This window comes from Mixophyes fleayi, chromosome 3 (assembly GCF_038048845.1).
Source record: "Mixophyes fleayi isolate aMixFle1 chromosome 3, aMixFle1.hap1, whole genome shotgun sequence".
In the NCBI taxonomy this organism is placed as follows: Eukaryota; Metazoa; Chordata; class Amphibia; order Anura; family Limnodynastidae; genus Mixophyes; species Mixophyes fleayi.
In genome coordinates this window covers 345,830,664-345,852,423 of record NC_134404.1, presented here as the reverse complement: position 1 = coordinate 345,852,423, position 21,760 = coordinate 345,830,664, and the positions used below count along the sequence as shown (strand labels likewise).

The 21,760-nt window shown below is 45.0% G+C and overlaps 1 protein-coding gene across 1 annotated transcript; it reads right to left on the bottom strand.

The window, feature by feature from the left end:
- Nucleotides 1–760: 760 nt before the first annotated feature.
- LOC142145025 (epoxide hydrolase 1-like) lies at nucleotides 761–21,038 on the bottom strand. Its single transcript, XM_075204465.1, has 9 exons — nucleotides 20,831–21,038; nucleotides 18,320–18,518; nucleotides 13,746–13,926; nucleotides 11,624–11,851; nucleotides 11,308–11,437; nucleotides 10,778–10,992; nucleotides 2,330–2,438; nucleotides 1,975–2,100; nucleotides 761–1,020 (listed from the first exon to the last, which is right to left on the bottom strand). Exons 1-9 carry the CDS (start codon nucleotides 20,857–20,859, stop codon nucleotides 819–821), a joined length of 1,419 nt encoding a protein of 472 aa, XP_075060566.1. The 5' UTR covers nucleotides 20,860–21,038; the 3' UTR covers nucleotides 761–818.
- Between the last annotated feature and the right edge of the window lie 722 nt (nucleotides 21,039–21,760).

Here is a 21,760-nt window from a genome sequence, read left to right as displayed (position 1 = left end):
ATTGTTGTTTACTGTAATTCAGGCCTATGTTACTCTGCCTGTCACTTCCCAGATTACTAATCCTCTTTCTGGCACTTTCCTTCTCTATGCTACTCTGCCTGTCACTTCACTTTACTTCACTGGATATCTATGACTAACATCTGCTCTTCAGCTACTAGAAATACTGGCCATTTTTTATAGTCTCCGTGCTGGTTATAGCGTTCATACTTTTCGTTGATACCCTGCTCTGGGGATACTCTGCTGAATTTCTAATTGACCTCTGTTGTGACCCCTTTCTTGTTACTGGACCCTGCTTGTATTCTGATAGCCCTGACCCTTGGCTTTGTTTCTGGATGACCCTGCTCGCTGCCAGCCCTGACCCTTTGGCCTGTCACTGTTTGTTCTACTCCCTACGACCCCTGACTGCTCCCAACCATCCGTTCCTATCTTGGCCACCGCCTCCTGTCATCTGCTCCAGTATTGTATAGAAGCTTCCACTACACTAAGAGTTAAGACCTGGGGGCATCCAAGTACCTGTGAGCAAATCTAGCTCTACAGGAAAGGCGGCTGCTATAGGCGAAGACCTTTGTCCCCTGTTCTGGAAGCTCATGTCAGTAGCCGCAAGCAATAGACACATGTCTGACTTATTTCAGGTGTGAAGTAGTTTTATATTTAACTTGAGAGTTAGAAAGGGAACGTGCAGATAGAGATTATCAGCCGTTCAGCATTTAAAGATCTCCAGACTAGTTTCTCTGTTAATTTCTAGATCAGACAAATCACGACATTTACAAAACAACTTTATTAAACAAAGTCACAGGTTCCAAATTCCTTTTCTCTCTTTACTTTTTTTCCACCTTGGACACAAAGTTCTGGATGTCTCGGGCGAGTAGCTCAGGCTCCTCCAGGGCAGCAAAGTGTCCCCCACGTGGCATGTAACTGTAAGTGATAATGTTCTTATGTCTTTCCTTGGCCCATATCAGAGGGGCGTGCATCAATTCATAGGGGAAGGCTGCGATTCCAGTGGGTACGTACACAGGAGTCCTAAAGTACAAATAATTTAACATTATATCACATTATAATTATTCAATAACAAAGATAATGATGGGAATTGGGTATTCCTGAAACACGTTACACAGTGTCACAATGTGCACACGGTGTTAGCGGGGTCGCTGGGTTTATTATGTGCAGAATCAGACCCCGCAGGAGGAGCAGTTTGAACAAGGCAGGAAGCGTCGTTACACTTGACATTAGACTCTTTGTTCAATCATTTCATATACTGATAATTATTCCAGTCTAGAACATGTTGGCCCCAATATTTGTCCTTAGGGCGGCATTCACTGTGGAACAAATTTATTATAAAGTACTTTGTACCCCTAAAGAATCAATATATTGCTGTAAATCCATCACATTTCTCTGGATACAAATACAAGGACTACCACTGAATGTATGTCTCTAATTTTTTAACCGACAGTGGTGGTCATCTAAGAATTACAAAATAGTAAAATCACCGTAGTTCTCTCTCTTTGGGGGCACCGTGCCTCAATTTGCACAGGTGTCCCTAGATTTCCACCAAAGTGTATGAGTTTGGGGAGCAAGATGGCAGCGTTTGTGGAGAAGCAGTCAAGTACAAAGTAGTTAATGGAGCTATTTAATGAAACTCTTTGTTGTGATCAGTATTTGTTGTGGCTCCTGCAAATCTCAATAATAGTTTTCTGGCTTTGTACATCTTTATGGTATCTTGCAGTGATACCACAGCTTGTATGCCTTGATTACAACAGAAAACTACATCTGCTATCATACATTGCACCTCCCTAGACCACTCACCGGAATCCTCCACATCACAAAGGTCAATCTAAAGAGTTCACCCAGATCCGTCACCTCCAAGAATACGTCTCTTCCCGGACTATGTACCCAGATCCACCATCTCCCATAACACAGCTCTTTCTAGATCATCCACCTTCAAAGCTGTAAACAGGTCTCGTTCAGACAATTTACCTGTTCGATGGAGAGCTCTGCATATCCCTGGTGAAGTTCTCCTTGTAGAACCTCATTGAAGATGTGATTGACCCTGTTGTCCAGTAGATCATCACATTAGTGAGTAGATCATCCATGGAGTATTTCCTATGACACAAAGAGTAATGTGTATGAATAGGTTAATGCTTGATAGGAGCTGCATAAAATTAAAGGTTTGTCTGAGGGAAGGGTGCATTCATTTCCACCCTCCGGGTTTAGAGATAATGCTACAACAGCAATCTCTGCTCAATCAATAATTTTACTGAAATTTTCTTCATTTGACAAACGCTTTTCCCATACCACCAGACTTCCATCATGTCATCAGCTAGTGTCTGACCTTTGGAGGCCACCATCCTCAAGTTGTCTGAAGTCTGGATTTGTCCCAGTAGAGAATTTCTCCAGAATGTAGGCAGCAAGTCCAGCAGGAGAGTCATTCAGAGCGGAGCCTAATGTGAGGGGACAGAGGAGGCAGATTAATAGAGTGACAGCTGATTACACCTATTACGCAGCAAGCCTACAAACTTGTGGAGAGACAAAGAGTAAAGCATCAGGTACAATGATATATTTGTAAAAGCTGACGATACACATTGCAATCTGATCATTCAACCCACTGATAACACATATTGTACATCTAGTTTTTGGCCTGATTGTTGAACAACTGGATCTGTTTCTAGTTTGGATATATTTGTGGCCTGATCATATGGGGCTACATTAGTGCGGTTGGCTGATGACCACACATGTAGCGATACTGGTCATTTGATTTATACTGTTCTGTTATAGAAACATAGAATTTAACGGCAGATAAGAACCACTTGGCTCATCTTATCTGCCCAATTGTTAACCTATGGTAACCTCAAACCCTATTTGATCCTTTATTCTTTGTAACGATATCCTTATGTCTATCCCAAGCATGTTTAACTGCTCTACTGTATTAGCCTCTACCACCTCTGATGGAGGCTATTCCACTTATCCACTACCCGTTCTGTGAAGTAGTTTTTTCTAATTTTTCCTCTGACCCTACTTCCCCCCTAGTGCATGTCCTCGTGTTCTAATACTTCTCTTCCCCCAGTGTCAGTGCATGTCCTCGTGTTCTAATACTTCTCTTCCCCCCCAGTGTCAGTGCATGTCCTCGTGTTCTAATACTTCTCTTCCCCCCAGTGTCAGTGCATGTCCTCGTGTTCTAATACTTCTCTTCCCCCCAGTGTCAGTGCATGTCCTCGTGTTCTAATACTTCTCTTCCCCCCAGTGTCAGTGCATGTCCTCGTGTTCTAATACTTCTCTTCCCCCCAGTGTCAGTGCATGTTCTAGTGTTCTAATACTTCTCTTCCCCCCAGTGTCAGTGCATGTCCTCGTGTTCTAATACTTCTCTTGCCCCCAGTGTCAGTACATGTCCTCGTGTTCTAATACTTCTCTTCCCCCCAGTGTCAGTGCATGTCCTCGTGTTCTAATACTTCTCTTCCCCCCAGTGTCAGTGCATGTCCTCGTGTTCTAATACTTCTCTTCCCCCCAGTGTCAGTGCATGTCCTCGTGTTCTAATACTTCTCTTCCCCCCAGTGTCAGTGCATGTCCTCGTGTTCTAATACTTCTCTTGCCCCCAGTGTCAGTACATGTCCTTGTGTTCTAATACTTCTCTTCCCCCCAGTGTCAGTGCATGTCCTCGTGTTCTAATACTTCTCTTCCCCCCAGTGTCAGTGCATGTCCTCGTGTTCTAATACTTCTCTTCCCCCCAGTGTCAGTGCATGTCCTCGTGTTCTAATACTTCTCTTCCCCCCAGTGTCAGTGCATGTCCTCGTGTTCTAATACTTCTCTTCCCCCCAGTGTCAGTACATGTCCTCGTGTTCTAATACTTCTCTTCCCCCCAGTGTCAGTACATGTCCTCGTGTTCTAATACTTCTCTTCCCCCCAGTGTCAGTGCATGTCCTAGTGTTCTAATACTTCTCTTCCCCCCAGTGTCAGTGCATGTCCTCGTGTTCTAATACTTCTCTTCCCTCCAGTGTCCTCGTGTTCTAATACTTCTCTTCCCCCCAGTGTCCTCGTGTTCTAATACTTCTCTTCCCCCCAGTGTCAGTACATGTCCTCGTGTTCTAATACTTATCTTCCCCCCAGTGTCAGTGCATGTCCTAGTGTTCTAATACTTCTCTTCCCCCCAGTGTCAGTACATGTCCTAGTGTTCTAATACTTCTCTTCCCCCCCAGTGTCAGTGCATGTCCTTGTGTTCTAATACTTCTCTTCCCCCCAGTGTCAGTACATGTCCTCGTGTTCTTGTACTTCTCTTCCCTCCAGTGTCAGTACATGTCCTCGTGTTCTAATACTTCTCTTCCCCCCAGTGTCAGTACATGTCCTCGTGTTCTTGTACTTCTCTTCCTTTGTAGAATGTTTCCCTCCTGCACCATGTTAAAACCCTTGATATATTTGAAAGTTTCTATCATGTCCCCCCGTTCCCTTCTCTGCTCCAAACTATACATATTAAAATCTTTTCGTCTTTCTGGCTATGTTTTGTGCTGTAGGCCATGCACCATTTTATTTGCCGTTCTTTGTAAAGTCTCTATTGTATTTATATCCTTCTGGAGATGTGGCCCTAGATCCCTTTAATCCTCAGTAGTTTCCATTATAGTTCCGTTAATACCTTATTTAGCCTTTGAGTTTTTGATACCCAAGTGTATGATTTTGCATTTTTTGGCATTAAACTATAGTTGCCACTCTCTTGACCATTCCTCTAGTCTACGTATATCATTGATCATTTGTTTTACCCCCTCCTGGTGTGTTTACCCTGTTGCATATGTTTGTGTCATCTGTAAAAAGGCGTACTATCCCTTCAATACCATTTGCAATAAAGATATTAAAAATCACTGGTCCAAGTACAGATCCCTGGTGTACTCCACTGGTAACCTTTCTCTCCTGTGAATGCACTCCATTTACGATAACTCTCTGTTTTCTATCCTGCAACCAAGATCTTATCCATTCAACCATCTTAGAATCCAATCCCAAGCTTTCAAGTTTATTTAACAGTCTGTGATGTGGGAGAGTGTCAAATTACTGAAAAACAGATAAGCTACATCTATGGCCCCTCTTGATCTATTACTTTACGTACCCAGATAAAAAAATCAATAAAGTCAATAAGATAAATCCATGCTGTTTGGGATCCTGTAAATTACTAGATTTGAGATATTCTACAACTTTTTATTTTCAGAGTGTTTCCACCAATTTTCCTACTACTGATGTCAGGCTCACTGGTCTGTAGTTGCCTCTTCCTTGCTTCCACTTTTGTGCAGTGGGACTACATTTGCTATTTCCAATCCTCTGGAATTACTCCTGTAACTAGTGACTGATTGAATAATTCTGTTAATGGTGTTACCCCTTTAATCTCTTTTAATATCCTTGGATGTATCCTATCTGGCCCCATTGATTTATCCACTTTCAGTTTTGAGAGCTTTGTTAGGACCTTCTCCTCTGTAAATGTTCTTGTATCTACCTCATTTTTATGAGTATACTTGTAACTTAACTGTGGCCCCTTCCCTGCTCCTTCAGTAGTGAACACTAAGCAAAAATAATTATTAAGATGAACTGCTTTTACCTTGTCACCCTCAACAAGACCCTCACTCTCTGTCTTTAGTCTTATTATTCCTCCTTTTGTTTTTCTCCTTTCACTTATATACCTAAAATAAGTTTCGCCCCTTTACCTACTGACTGGGCCATATTCTCTGCAGATTGAGCCTCTGGTCACCTTCTTGGCCTCCTTCTGTCTAACAAGATCCACCTCTTTGTCCTTATTATTCCGAGTCTGCTTATATTTCCTAAAGGCCATCTTTTTTTCTTTCACAATACTCGCTACTTCTTTTGGGAACCACACTGGCTTCCTTTCCCTTGTACTTTTCCTAACCCTTTTGATACAAAGGTCTATTGCTTTTAGTATTGCACTTTTTAGTATTTCCCACCTCTCCTGCACTCCTTTCAAGTTCCTCCACTCTGCCAGAGTCTCTTACAAATTTTCCCATCTCTACAAAGTCAGCCTTCCTAAAATCTAACACCTTTGTTTTTGTGTGATTTGAGTCGGTCTCTGTCTTTATACTAAACCATACTGCTTGATGGTCACTGGATCCTAGGTTCTCACCCACATTTACATCAGATGGTGGCAGGGCCATCTTAACAACATTATGGGCCCCCGGGCAAAGCAGTGCACTGGGGCCCTTAGATATAGATATAGATATAGATATAGATATATAGATGTATACAGATACAGATATAGATATATAGAGATAGAGATAGATAGATGTACTTGCTCAGTGACCCTTGAAGGTTTTTTTTGCAGGTTTTTTTCTTTTGCAGGATTATTTATTCTCATTAAGAGCTGTGCCTACAGGGCCCCCTTGACCGTGGGGCCCCTGGGCACCTGCCCATCGTGCCCAATGGAAAAGATGGCCCTGGATGGTGGAGCTATACACATGCTGACATTTCTAAAACTTTAAAAATTGGCCAATAACATTGCATAGTATGTGGTCAGTGTGTGGGGGGGGGGGTGTTCAAAGGCACCGGTGGTCAGTGGACAGCAACAGGCAGCAATCGCTAGACTGCCTATGGCTGTATGGGCACCCACAGTGCTGTGCGGCGGACAGGAAGTCTCACTTCACTTCCTGTCTGCCTGATCTGTGGAGCCCAGAGCAGCATCAGGTAAGTGAGTTGGGGGGGGGGGGGGTTCTTCCTAATCTAAACTATAGGGATGGAGAGGGGGGTTCTTCCTAATCTAAACTATGGGGATGGAGAGAGGGGGGTCTTCCTATTCTATGCTATAGGGATGGAGAGAGGGGGGTCTTCCCATTCTAAACGATAGAGAAGGAGAGGGGGGGCTGCCTATACTAAGCTATAGGGATGGAGAGAGGCGGGACCTGCCTATACTAAGCTATAGGGATGGAGAGAGGGGGGCTGCCTATACTAAGCTATAGGGATGGAGAGGGGGGGGGCTGCCTATACTAAGCTATAGGGATGGAGAGGGGGGGGGGCTGCCTATACTAAGCTATAGGGATGGAGGGGGGGCTGCCTATACTAAGCTATAGGGATGGAGAGGGGGGGGCTGCCTATACTAAGCTATAGGGATGGAGAGGGGGGGGCTGCCTATACTAAGCTATAGGGATGGAGAGGGGGGGGCTGCCTATACTAAGCTATAGGGATGGAGAGGGGGGGGCTGCCTATACTAAGCTATAGGGATGGAGGGGGGGGCTGCCTATACTAAGCTATAGGGATGGAGAGGGGGGGGCTGCCTATACTAAGCTATAGGGATGGAGAGGGGGGATCTGCCTATACTAAGCTATAGGGATGGAGAGAGGGGGGATCTGCCTATACTAAGCTATAGGGATGGAGAGGGGGGGGGCTGCCTATACTAAGCTATAGGGATAGAGAGGGGGGGGGCTGCCTATACTAAGCTATAGGGATGGAGAGAGGCGGGACCTGCCTATACTAAGCTATAGGGATGGAGAGAGGGGGGATCTGCCTATACTAAGCTATAGGGATGGAGAGGGGGGGGGCTGCCTATACTAAGCTATAGGGATGGAGAGAGGGGGGATCTGCCTATACTAAGCTATAGGGATGGAGAGAGGGGGGATCTGCCTATACTAAGCTATAGGGATGGAGAGAGGGGGGATCTGCCTATACTAAGCTATAGGGATGGAGAGGGGGGGGGGCTGCCTATACTAAGCTATAGGGATGGAGAGAGGGGGGATCTGCCTATACTAAGCTATAGGGATGGAGAGGGGGGGGGCTGCCTTTACTAAGCTATAGGGATGGAGAGGGGGGCTGCCTATACTAAGCTATAGGGATGGAGAGAGGCGGGACCTGCCTATACTAAGCTATAGGGATGGAGAGAGGGGGGATCTGCCTATACTAAGCTATAGGGATGGAGAGGGGGGGGGGGCTGCCTATACTAAGCTATAGGGATGGAGAGAGGGGGGATCTGCCTATACTAAGCTATAGGGATGGAGAGGGGGGGGCTGCCTATACTAAGCTATAGGGATGGAGAGGGGGGCTGCCAATACTAAGCTATAGGGATGGAGGGGGGGGGCTGCCTATACTAAGCTATAGGGATGGAGAGGGGGGGCTGCCTATACTAAGCTATAGGGATGGAGAGGGGGGGCTGCCTATACTAAGCTATAGGGATGGAGAGAGGGGATCTGCCTATACTAAGCTATAGGGATGGAGAGGGGGGGGCTGCCTATACTAAGCTATAGGGATGGAGAGAGGCGGGACCTGCCTATACTAAGCTATAGGGATGGAGAGGGGGGGCTGCCTATACTAAGCTATAGGGATGGAGAGGGGGGGGCTGCCTATACTAAGCTATAGGGATGGAGAGGGGGGGGGCTGCCTATACTAAGCTATAGGGATGGAGAGAGGGGGGATCTGCCTATACTAAGCTATAGGGATGGAGAGGGGGGGGGGGCTGCCTATACTAAGCTATAGGGATGGAGAGAGGGGGGATCTGCCTATACTAAGCTATAGGGATGGAGAGGGGGGGGGCTGCCTATACTAAGCTATAGGGATGGAGAGGGGGGGGCTGCCTATACTAAGCTATAGGGATGGAGGGGGGGGGCTGCCTATACTAAGCTATAGGGATGGAGAGGGGGGGCTGCCTATACTAAGCTATAGGGATGGAGAGGGGGGGGCTGCCTATACTAAGCTATAGGGATGGAGAGGGGGGGGCTGCCTATACTAAGCTATAGGGATGGAGAGGGGGGGCTGCCTATACTAAGCTATAGGGATGGAGAGAGGGGGGATCTGCCTATACTAAGCTATAGGGATGGAGAGGGGGGGGCTGCCTATACTAAGCTATAGGGATGGAGAGGGGGGGGGCTGCCTATACTAAGCTATAGGGATGGAGAGAGGCGGGACCTGCCTATACTAAGCTATAGGGATGGAGAGGGGGGGGGGTCTGCCTATACTAAGCTATAGGGATGGAGAGGGGGGGCTGCCTATACTAAGCTATAGGGATGGAGAGAGGGGGGATCTGCCTATACTAAGCTATAGGGATGGAGAGGGGGGGGGCTGCCTATACTAAGCTATAGGGATGGAGAGGGGGGGGCTGCCTATACTAAGCTATAGGGATGGAGAGAGGCGGGACCTGACTATACTAAGCTATAGGGATGGAGAGGGGGGGGCTGCCTATACTAAGCTATAGGGATGGAGAGAGGGGGGATCTGCCTATACTAAGCTATAGGGATGGAGAGGGGGGGGGCTGCCTATACTAAGCTATAGGGATGGAGAGAGGGGGGATCTGCCTATACTAAGCTATAGGGATGGAGAGAGGGGGGATCTGCCTATACTAAGCTATAGGGATGGAGATAGGGGGGGCTGCCTATACTAAGCTATAGGGATGGAGATAGGGGGGCTGCCTATACTAAGCTATAGTGATGGAGAGAGGAGGGCTGCCTATACTAAATTATAGGGAGGGGTTGGGGGGCTGCCTATGCTAAACTATAAGGAGAGGGTGCTAATTAGATTGTAAGCTCCTCTGACCAGGGTCCACTCTCCTCCTGTTTCCTCCACTTTTTACTCTGCTCCACAGATTCTCTGCCCTCATCCTTCTTGAGCCCACTGACTCCACCCCTGCTTACTATGCACCCTGTCAGTAGCTCTTCACCTGTTAGCTGCACCCACGCTCTTGGGCACAGGTTTCCAGCTGTTCTGACTTTCCCCCACCTTTCTTATTAGCTGTGCGCTGAGCTACCTGAGTAATAGTGCAACTTGTTTATTGTACAGTGATGTTTACCTTGTACTGTTCTACTGTTTGTTCCTGTACAGCACTGCGGACACCTTGTGGCGCCTTACAAATAAAACTTTATAATAATAATAATATAATGTGTGAGGGAATGGGGGGGCTGTCTTAATAGTACATGGGTGGAAGGTAGGCTATTAATTTAGTGGTGGAGTTTAGGGGGGCACTAATTATTTAATGGATGCTATTTTTATTTGTGGGGTGATAGTGGGGTAATTTAATTTATTGATGGGGCCTATTAAATTAAGATAGGGTGACGGGACCTTTAATTTAATGCTGGGGTGGATTGGGTCTATTATTGAATGTGGGGCTGAGTTTGGGGAGGATGGTCATGGGAAATGGTTATATTAAATGTAAATGTTATTAATTTATTGCTGGGGCTGTTTAGAGGGAGGGTATTAGGTTTATTTATTAAATGGGAATACTATTAATTTAATGTTGGAGTTGGTTGGAGGGAAATAGATCTATTTATCAAATGTGATTACTAATAATTAAATGTTGGGGCTAGAGGGAGGCCTAATTATTAAATGTGGGTTCTATTGATTTAACGCTGGGGATGGTTGGAGTTTTCTGAATGTCATCTACCTATTTTTTTTACAATAGGGCCTCCAAGGATCCAGACAAGCAGCATCTGATCTAAAGATACCAGCAGCCACAGGTGGTGACAGTGACAAGAACAGGTAGGAGAGAGCACGACAATCTGCCAACTGTCCTGAATCTGGTGGGACAGTCCCAAATTTGGGTGACTGTCTCGCTTAGTCAGGATTTGATCAGACTACAAGGACAGTTGGGAGGTATGTCCCGATTCACACTGTACTGCTGGTGAAGGCAGAGCTGCGTGTACCTAACAGTAGTGCTCACAGCTTTGCCCTTGTTATTTGTCTAAAATTTGTCTACAATGATAACCCCCTGTCTTAATTCCACTAGGACCTCCGACACCCCCCTTTTGCAGCACTACATGGTATTAGGTAGGCCCCAGCGATTGGTTTCCCCGGTGGGCCCTTCATGCCCCAGTCTGATACTCACCTACACTATCTGGTTTGGTAGCTTGAATGTGGAGATATCCAGACTCCCGCAGCAATGCGTATACGTTCTTCTCAAAGTAAGGATATACACGTCTGACATCTTCTCGTGTCATTCCCACTAGCCAAGGTAAATAACGGCCAAGAAGTAACGACACCAACACTTTGAACCCTCCCTTGCCTAGTGGAAGAAAGTTCAAATGGAGTCCCTTAACTGACCTGGAAAATAGAAAAATGTTTTAACATGTTACCTTGTTATCTTAACAAATTAATCACTGGAAATGTGAGGCCTATGTATGGTCACTGCTGAGAACCGTCCTTCTAGATATAAATCCAAATCAATATTTAAAGTTCTAGGTCTGTATCTCATCTCCAATAAAGAAGAGCTCTATATCAGATCCATATGTCCTCTGAATGGGAATGGGTGTCGGGGGGGTAACATTTATATGCATATAGGGTTATATATAGAAATGATCAATATGGCTTGAAATTATCCAGAGATCGGTAGGTCATCCACAATTATCATGTACTTACTCTGGTTTCATCTGGGACAGAGTTGTGGTGATTAAACTTCCCCAATCTCCTCCTTGCAGGTAGAACTCGCTAAATCCCAGTCTGAGCATCAGTTTGTAGAAGATGCGAGCAGCAGCCACGGCGTTAAAACCTGTTTATGGAAAGATAATACTAATACTAAGTACAACGTAGAGAATTGTGTCTTTCACTTGTACAATCTATAATACAGCCTCCCAGTCACTCATGTTCAGGTATCTTCTGCCTGAACATCTAGTAACCCTGATTTCCTCCATATAACTCCACCTCTTACAGTGATCACCAAAACGTGTGGTCTGACCTTTCTTGTGTGGTGCCTCGGAAAAGCCGTATCCCGGGATAGACGGACAGATGACCTCAAACGTGAAATTGGGGTCTAGTCCATGTTTCCCTGGTTCTGTTAGGAGTGGAAGGATGTGGTAGAATTCATAAAAGGAACCCGGCCAACCATGAACCATAAGGAGAGGAATAGCCTTCTGTCCAGGGGGAAGGTGTGGGGGCTTCACATGGATGAAATGCAACTCCAGACCTGCAAGATAATAAGACAATAAATACATTAAACATTGTTATACAAAGAGAGCTTTGGGCGATATACATTTAAATCCAGTTTCTACATTTATGAATGTTTAATTTTCTAATTGAATACAGGGTATTGCGCAACACAAATTGCAAGATCTTGGTGCTGAAACACGGAGAAGAGACCCCCTAGAGATAGTGGAGCATGGATGAAAGACAATAGTGCAGAGTTTGTGGTTCATCCAAAATTGATTATGACCATGTTTGTGAAAAGTGGTCTGTTCTCAATAGGGATCAGTGCTCCCTAATGCCTGGGTGATTCACAGACAGCTGCCTTGTATTCACCAAAGGATGTCTGCAGAAGACTTCAGGTGAGCATATAGAATACAGTATTCTTCATACACATCTAAATATGTGAAAGAAGAATCAGGGATAAACACAAAGGGCTAGATTTACTAAGCTGCGGGTTGAAAAAAGTGGGGATGTTGCCTAAAGCAACCAATCAGATTCTAGCTGTCATTTTGTAGAAGGTACTAAATAAATGAAAGCTAGAATCTGATTGGTTGCTATAGGCAACATCCCCACTTTTTCAAACCGGCAGCTTAGTAAATCTAGCCCAGAGACATCAAATAAATGACACAAAACTCAACATTATTACAAATATTAAAAACTAGAGCACTGCAGCTCAGTTATGTAGCTCGGTAAAATCGTTTTCAATAGTAAAGAAAAGCCTGGGGTAAAGCACATTAAACAGTGTTTAGAGCTCTGTCCAGTCAGTACCAGCAGTCTCAGACATGGTCGGCCTCCAACACTCAGCAGCCACTGATTGCTGCCTCCCCATTGAGAATCCTTAGCAAATCCCAGCTGGGCTCAGCCTCAGGCTACAGATAAGACCTCTCTCAGGTGTGACCACTATCCTCTCCATTACTGATGACACATGCGGGGAACCAGCCACTATAAGAACCTGCTCAGTGCCTGAGTATCAATTGTGTCCAACATCCATACTCCGGCTCCAGCATTATACCAGGAAGTACAGCATCTATTAGTGTCTCTTATTCTCATGTGTCCAGTCTCCCAGCCGCACACCCATACCCGCATTTCCATCTACAGTGTTTTTGGCATAGACCACATTACAGCTAATTACTCTGATGCTTTCACGGAGGGAACCAACTACCCTGGGCCATGACCTTGGTCCTCACTGAACGAAGTCCATATCTCCTGGTGACCTGTGTGGTGGGGATCTTGGACTCAGTTTTTTTTGCACCAATCCCACCTACTAATTATTGTAATCTCTGTGTGTGTGTGTGTACTCCGCTACACTTTCTATCTATCTCTATCCTACAGGGTCAATGCAATATACAGTAATTTGTTGTATCCATTTGTTTATTGCACGCTATGTGCTGTTCGAACAGTGCCAACACATCCTTGTTATTTATTGCACACTACGTGCTGCCCAGACAGGGCCTACAAACCCTGTGTTACCCTGTGTACCAAACCCCCACACTTGGTGTACTCAGTTGTACCCTCAGCATATAAACTACAGTGTCAAACACATCAGTGTATTTCGGTGGGACAATCTCTCTTTGTATTTCATCCATACATCTTGCGTTGTGTTCCCCTGTAGATACTAATCCCAAGTACTCACAGCTCCACACACACAAATGACATATATAGGGGCCGATTCAACCCTTAGTGATGTGCTGCAGAGCCTCCAGAATGGTTGTGAAGACAGCGCACGCCAATGCAACATTTCAGGTTTCTTCTTGTACGTCATAGAGATGTGCAACAAAAAATCTGTGATGTTGGGGTACCGTAGTACCTGGAAATGTACCCAGCCAGCACATCGCTAAGAGTTGGAACGGCCCCATAGGGTAATAATGGTCCATCCTGGGCCATGGAGAACTTACCTTCAATGCTGGTCTTGTAGTGAGGGTATCTATTGATGATTTCCACCTGCTTGCCCCAATCAAACGTGTTCCTCCAGTAGGAGACAATCTTCTGGAGCTCTGCACCATTCATCCCATAATGAAACTGGGAGTCTTCCAGAGGAGAGACATAGCGAGTCCGGTCCAGACGATCATGTAGATCCTGGAGTATCGATAACGAACAGTGAGAAGGGCCCATGTAATAATTAGACAGAACTTTCATGATATTTTATGTGGACATGATTGGTTTCTCTGGCACTTTAAGGGACATTGTTACAAACTGTGGTCTGGGCACCATCACAAAGTCTGCACGTTTCCCACTGTCACGTGATAAAGGACCATCTTTTTCATTCCATTAACCCTTTACCCTCTATGATAAACTGGGACATTATGTGTGTGCCAGGGGTACATGGACTTTATGCAGCGCTTATATTCATGTTTCCTTGTGTAATTATAATAGGGGTGTGCTGGTTTTGCAGACAGACTTCAATGACTGAATCCCCTGTTTCTCAAAGGATTGTCTTAGAGTCTGCAGGCTCAGTTACCTATATGGTGTCAGGCGCTGTCTTCTATTTCGGGACGGTCACCTGTCATTTCTCCTGCTGCGTCTGGTAGCCAGGCAACCAGATGCAATACTTTCGGCATCTCGGTTGGCTCTCTCACGCATGCTCATCCTGTTGCTAGGCAACAGGATTGTGACAGGATGGACCGCCTATGCCACCCTGTCTGTTGTTGCCGGGCACCAGATGGGCTTACTTTGCCACCGTTCCCTTTCTTTATCCCAAATGCGCCTTCTAACCGCAGTAGGAGGGGCTTACAATGCTGCCACCACTGGACACCTCTACAGCATCCAGAACCGCATTTCTTCTGGGTAACTGTCACTGGTAGGGTACCCCCTTGCTAGTTGTCACGAATATGGGAAATAGTAATTAGTCCTGTATATCTGCAGATGATAATACTCTAACTGGGGCGCGGAGTCTAACGGTAGGTGCTTTTCACCATGACTCTAGAAGAGAGCATGGGCTTTGACACACCTATGTCAAAGTCGTATAATTGGATGAACGAAAAGTATATTGGTTAATATTGTTTTATCGTGCGATTGCACTCAGCATGCCACGCTACACGGGGCATGGCGCTATCACGCGGTAAAATACAAGCATGCTGGCTTTTGTCCTCTCTCTTTCTTTTGGAAACTGGAAATGTGACCGCATGGCTACAGTCATTGAACCTGAATGAAACCTATAAGGAAGATGTAATGTATTCGGTGTTTTATACTTTCCTGATTTAATGTAACATCTTTAATAGGTATCATGTATCGGCTATATTCTACTGTATTGTACTTATTTATTGAACTGCTAAACAAATTGGCAAAAGTTCACTGAGGACAATAACAATAAGGAAGTTTGTTGATTTATTAAGATAATAACTCAAAGTACTAGTAGATGGACTACTAATACAGCACAGTTAAATAGAAACAATTATGATGAAGCATTAGCTGATTCGTTTAGGTGGTAACTCAGAGCAACAGCAGATGAATTACTGGTACAGCAATAGTTCAATAGGAAAGAAGATGATGAAGCATTAGCCAATCCTTGTAGATGGTAACTCAGAGCAACAGCAGATGAATTACTGATACAGTTCAGAAGAAACAGCAATAATGAAGACTTGGTTCATCCGTTTAAGTGGTAACACAGGTGATAGATAATACAACTTCAGTTCAGTGAAAACAACAATTAATTTGGATAGTAGTTCAGCGCAGTAGGTGTAGCGGATTCCTGATGAAGTTGGGATAACCATCGTGAAGCGGCGAAGTCTAATGAAACAAGCCGAAGAGGAGATGCTGAATGCGGCAGTGAAGACCCGATAAAGTGAGAGTTCCAACGAAGGTATCAGGGAGCAAACACAGCAGGTCCCGGAGCAATGATGCACAGCAACCACGGGTAAGTCACACGAGGAGAGCCCAATCCTGACAAGAGTAAGTAACTTGAAGAACAGGATCCAGAGAGCAGGAACTGGGAGGTTTAAATAGCGCTCCAAAAGCACTACAACCAATTGGAGCGAGTGGGAGGTTATAGAGAGAACAATGATTGACACATACACAGAATGGAACCAGATGAGGACTAAGACTAAAACACTGGACCCAAGATACCGTGGTCACCATTTATGAAACAGAGGTAAAAACGACGGTACTCGTCCATGGGGCCGGTGTGTGACACTAGTACACATTGGCTGGTACCCCTGACCTCTTCCTATAGATCAGGGTTTCTGTTGATGGATCCACCCTGGCCTATCACACAGGCCAGAGCAGCTGGGTAGTGGGCAGAGCAGTGGTACCAGAATGCTGGGGCCAAACCTCAAAACAGCCGGGAACGGATTAGAGTTGGGTCTAATCTGTAGGTCACAGAAATTTCAGCATAGAAGAAGTTGTCAAGCAGGTCTTTGAAGCAAGTGATGTTTTTTTTAGCTCCAGTAGTCCTAAGAAGGACAGTTAACACTGGTTTAAGGTACCAGTGATCAAGAGGTCAGAAGAACCAAGAATGATACATTTCAATACAAACCAGAGCTGTTTTATACAGTTTTGGACACAGTCTGGCAGGGGGTAAGCCAGCCCCCTGAAGTCTGAGTTATTTTAAGTATCAGGATGCAATATATTTCCCCAAACATGGATTTAAATGCATTTTATACTTAACAAAATTTGCAGTAATCTGTGATATCCTAAATCACATTGTGCAGAGATTTCCTTTCACTTTAACCAGGATACAGGTAACAGCTCCCTGCTGGGCCTTCAGACCAGAGCAGGCATTTGACACTTCACATCAAAAGGCTTACGGGTATATTTACTAAACTGCGGGTTTGAAAAAGTGGAGATGTTGCCTATAGCAATCAATCAGATTCTAGCTGTCATTTTGTAGAATGTACTAAATAAATGACAGCGAGAATCTGATTGGTAGCTATAGGCAACATCTCCACTTTTTCAAACCCGCAGTTTAGTAAATCTAACCCTTAGTTAGCATTTCCTGCTATCAGCAAAACAGACTCCCTCCCCACATATGCCTAATTGGAAATTTCCTCTAGCAAAGTTAAAAAAACCCAAACAAGACATTGCCATACATAAAACATCCCAAAGTAACACGATAAGTGCATTTGCAATTATAAATTGGTGCCTGCACCAATAGTTGAAATACATTTCTACAATAAATTATTTCTACATGATCCAGCCACAAATAAGTTATTTATATGTGATCCAGCACACGGATGCTGTCAGGAATTCCGGCGGCACCCGTTGACGTCACGCCGACGGCATCTTTGATTGGTTACAGGCACTATTTACTGCTGTGTCTGGCACCATGCTGGTGACAGAGTATTGGGCCACCCTGCTTCAGCATTCCTGTATTGTTCAGCCTGACCACTCTTCCATTGCTCCTGTATTTGACCTGAATATTGAACCCTGATCATCTAATTACTCTCCTGGTATTTCCTGTGTGTACTACATTGTCTGAACTTTACCGACCCGGCTTGCCTTGACTATTCTTCCGGAGACCCCTGTGTACCTCCGCTGCCCGTATGTTGCTGACCCGGCTCGACTGACTATCCTCTATTTCCTGTATCTCGCTGGTGGCTCAGTAGGAGGACCTCGACCTGTGCGTCACCTGCAGCAAAACCCATACCTCCTTGCGGGGCTTCCTGGAGAAGACCAGTGGCGCATTACACCCTGCACCTCCTTCTTGAGCTGTGTCAACACCAGCAGGTACATTCCAGTCTCATACGAGTTGTGACATATGGATTGTAACCTATATCCTGTGTATCCTGTCCCTGGCTGAAGTTTTCCTGTACCCTGTAGAAATACATTATACCTGCAATTCTCCCTGTATGTCTGCAACATAAAACTCTACTTTCCTGCCTGGTTGTCCTAGGTCTCCATGCTTTGGCCACAGATCCTAGGATTATTTACCAGATCTGTGGTGGTAACTGTGTAATGGCGCTACACTGTGCAGAGCAGTGGAATTGGATCCTGTGGATTTTTATTTACAGATTGATACAGATTTTGGACCATTCCTATATTTTATAGGGGTGTCCATAGAGCACTGTTGTGTGAGGGAAGGGGGCGGGGGGGCAGAACCAGGTTGGAAATGTGTAAAGCTTGAGGTCAAACATTTTGTGGCCTTGGATCGGGCTCCTGGTATATTGTTGTTACAAGTAGGTGACAATGATTTGGGAATGAGACTTACAGGTGAGTTTATTAAATTGATCACATTTTGTATTTATTTGGCAGGACGTCGCCTCCACCTCCTGCGAGAATTGTTCCTTGCAGGAGGTGGAGGAATCCTCAGAGGTTGAATACAGTTGGGATTATGATAAATTAGGGTTTATACCCACTGGTGTTTATTACATGTAAACCATTATTTCTAGTGTCTCTATTACAGCTATTTTTACCAGCTTTTACCAGAGCCGCAGTAGCAGTCATTTTGATCTGCTCCATATTTATGCATTGTGGAAGCCTACAGAGAGCTCCAGAAGGTAGGAAAAATTATTATGTTATGTGATTTCTCTGGTACCTGGATATCCTCATCGGACACCTCAATACGGAACGGTCTCACACTGACGTCCTCATTCTTCTGAGGTTTCTCTCCACTTCCCCACCATCCATCCGCCATCTCTATGGTCTTCTTCCTCCGCCCACATAACATCCAGCAAAGTATAGCGCCCCCAACTGGAACCAGAGCGCTGTGCGGCCAGTGCTCATTAAAGGCAGTCCTATAAAAATATATATACATTGAATTATATCCTGAATGTGAGAACCCTGGTTATAAAGTTATACACAGCACAGACTGCAGCTTAGATCATCTTTCTTTATAGAGAACTGGAAAGACAACATTTAAAATTATTAACACTCATAAAGGTTATTGCTGTACAACAATGTTTCCCAAATCTGGTCCTCAGGGAGCCCTAACAGTGCAGGTTTTCCAGGTGACGGGGGATAATTAAACCACCTGTGTTATATTGTATCAGTCAGTAATGACTACACCTGTGCTCCAGCAGGGAGATATGGAAAACATGTACTGTACAGTAATCCTTGAAGATTAAGTGCATTTATAACATTATAAATTGATGTTATATGCACTGACAATGTTGCAATTTAGAAAGTTTGTGTACAACCCTCTCACCCTATAGTTCTCTTCGTTACCTATACTGGTTATTGAGTTTTGTAGAAGTCGCACTGGAAAAATTATAGCAGACCTGGGCCGAACAGAGAACAAGTTGACCTGGGCAAATATGTGTCCTGCGACGCATTTCGAAGAATAGAAGACTTCTTATCTACTATATAAATGCCTAGTGGCGTGTGTGAAAAAAACCAAAAACAAGCTGCAGCGCCACCTGCTGGGCAGAGTTATACACTGACCTATATATTTCTTGAAGGAGAAGTGACAGTTGGGAGTGGTTGGTGGTTGCCGGGGGTGACAGTGGGGAGTTTTTAACACCTTAAGTAGCTTGATGAAGGATGTGGCGATGAAGATGAAGGATGAGGTGATGGAGAAAAATGATGAGGTGGTGACATGTGGACAAAACCACGTTAAAAAAGGGCGCTTGCGTCGGGAAGTAACGCTCTTCCCCATAGGAGGCCTGGGCTAGGCCCAAATGCATGACAAGAACCTTTTTAACACCTTAAGTAGCTTGATTTGACTAGAATGCCTGAGTATCATGTACGGGTTAACTTGTATATCATATAAATGCAATATGCTGATATGTAACAAATGTTAGATATAACAACTGCTTCTTATATGTCAAGAATATGATGCAGAGTTGGTAGTAATTATTGTAATACTCTCAGTGGATCTGTAACTTCATACAACACTGGATTGTTCCATAGAAGTCCTGAGAGTGTGTTCTCACTGCTGTCACTGTACAGAGGTTTCCATCTACTTAATATCGGGTGTATTCCCAGCTCTGCTCTATACTGCCCCCTCTGGTCTGTTTCTCACAGGCCGGTGTTGTTGATGCACAATGTATTATACAGAGAATAAGTAGAGGTTAGAGCCCATATGTATGAAATATGCTGGAAAGTTCTCAGTAGATGAAACATCGACAGAAATGTATCTACTAATTTTCCCTGCAGGACGACACGTTTGTCCTGACTGGTGGGTATCTGTGAAATATGTCCCTGCTCACCATGGAAATCAGGGCAGTTGGAAGGTATGATCCATACTGGACTTCAATCCTCACTCTGATTTGTCACTGATCCAGTATCTGTCTACAAACCACTCAGACAATACAGCCGAGGTCAGAGACAGAGACTGGGACTAAGGTCACACTAGTCACATGTAACCCAGAGCGGCTCTGCTATAAACTCAGGAGGGGCAGCTCAGGAGAAGCTATACCTGAAATTAAGATGCAAAAACCCAGAACTAGATTCTGCTTTCAGGAAATCTATCCACCCCCTGACAGATACATAGTGATATATTCTGTAGATTATTACATTACAGACCTCTCTAGAGATCTGCAAAACATTGCTCTGTCCCATCTACCCCCTGACAGATACATAGTGATATATTCTGCAGATTATTACATTACTGACCTCTCTAGTGATCTGCAGAACATTGCTCTGTCCCATCTACCCCCTGACAGATACATAGTGATATATTCTGCAGATTATTACATTACTGACCTCTCTAGAGATCTGCAGAACATTGCTCTGTTCCATCTACCCCCTGACAGATACATAGTGATATATTCTGCAGATTATTACATTACTGACCTCTCTAGAGATCTGCAGAACATTGCTCTGTTCCATCTACCCCCTGACAGATACATAGTGATATGCAGAACAGACATTATTCATGCTCTGCAGCTTAGAAAATTACCCCCAACTAATTGGCAAATTCCGTAAACTGAAACTGGTAATTGATTCTGAAAGTTTTCCACATAAATGACAATAAGAGCAGCACCAGAATCAGGAAGTCCCCTGGAGGGATTTGGTGTCTCTGCTCCTATTAATGTATCTGTAGAATGCACAGGATACATTGTAACACTCTGTGTATGTTATACTACAGCTGCTGGTCCCCCCTCACCTGCCATTCTCTAACAGTTGTCTCCACATGTCGCCTTCCTGCTCTGAGTGTCCTGGCTGCTGGTGCACTCTGGGTAAGAGATCACTACACCCCTCACTCCTCCTCTGTGTGGGAACAAAGGTTTATATTCCAGTCAAGGAAATGATGATCTACTCCCTAGACACAAAGCTGAGAAATGTTCTGTGTTATATAACTGCTTCTATAAGTGTTGTGCTGCACACATGTGATCTATACAGGGGCGGTGCAAGGGTTCTCGGCGCCCTAGGCAAGCCGCCCCCGCCCGCGCCCCCCGAACACACTAAATTAAAAAAAAAATAGATTTCACTTACCTTATCTTCCTCTAGCTGCTCCTCGCGATGCATGCTGAGAGGGGAGAGGAGGGGGGAATAACTTTATTCACACTGTCTGTCAGTGACAGACAGTGTGATACCTCAGAGGCGCCGGACAGACTATCACATGATCACTGACTGACGTCAGTGATCATGCGGACATTAAAAAACAGCGGCGGCCGCCCCGCCGCCGCTGCTGTGCATCTCTCTCGTGCCGCTGAACCGCTGACTAGATTAGAAAATCTAGTCAGCGGCGCCCTGCAGGTCCCGGCGCCCTAGGCAACTGCCTAAGGTTGCCTAATGGGAGCGCCGGGCCTGGATCTATATATACAGCTCTCCTCCAGGCCAGGAGCACAGCCCATAATACACATTATAAGGGTCCGGGAGGATATGCCCACCTGTTGGCATCCAGCAGGAGGAAACAAACCCTTTTGTAAAATAAAAAAACGCAAGGCTGGTGTTGGCGTAAATAACGGTCACAGTTTTATTTAAAATCAACAACCAATACAGGGAAAGCAGTGCGCAAAGTTCTTTCCTTTTACCAATTCCTCCACCTTCTGGGGTGCGTGTTCTGCCCACCATGTGAGGACCGCAAGCATGC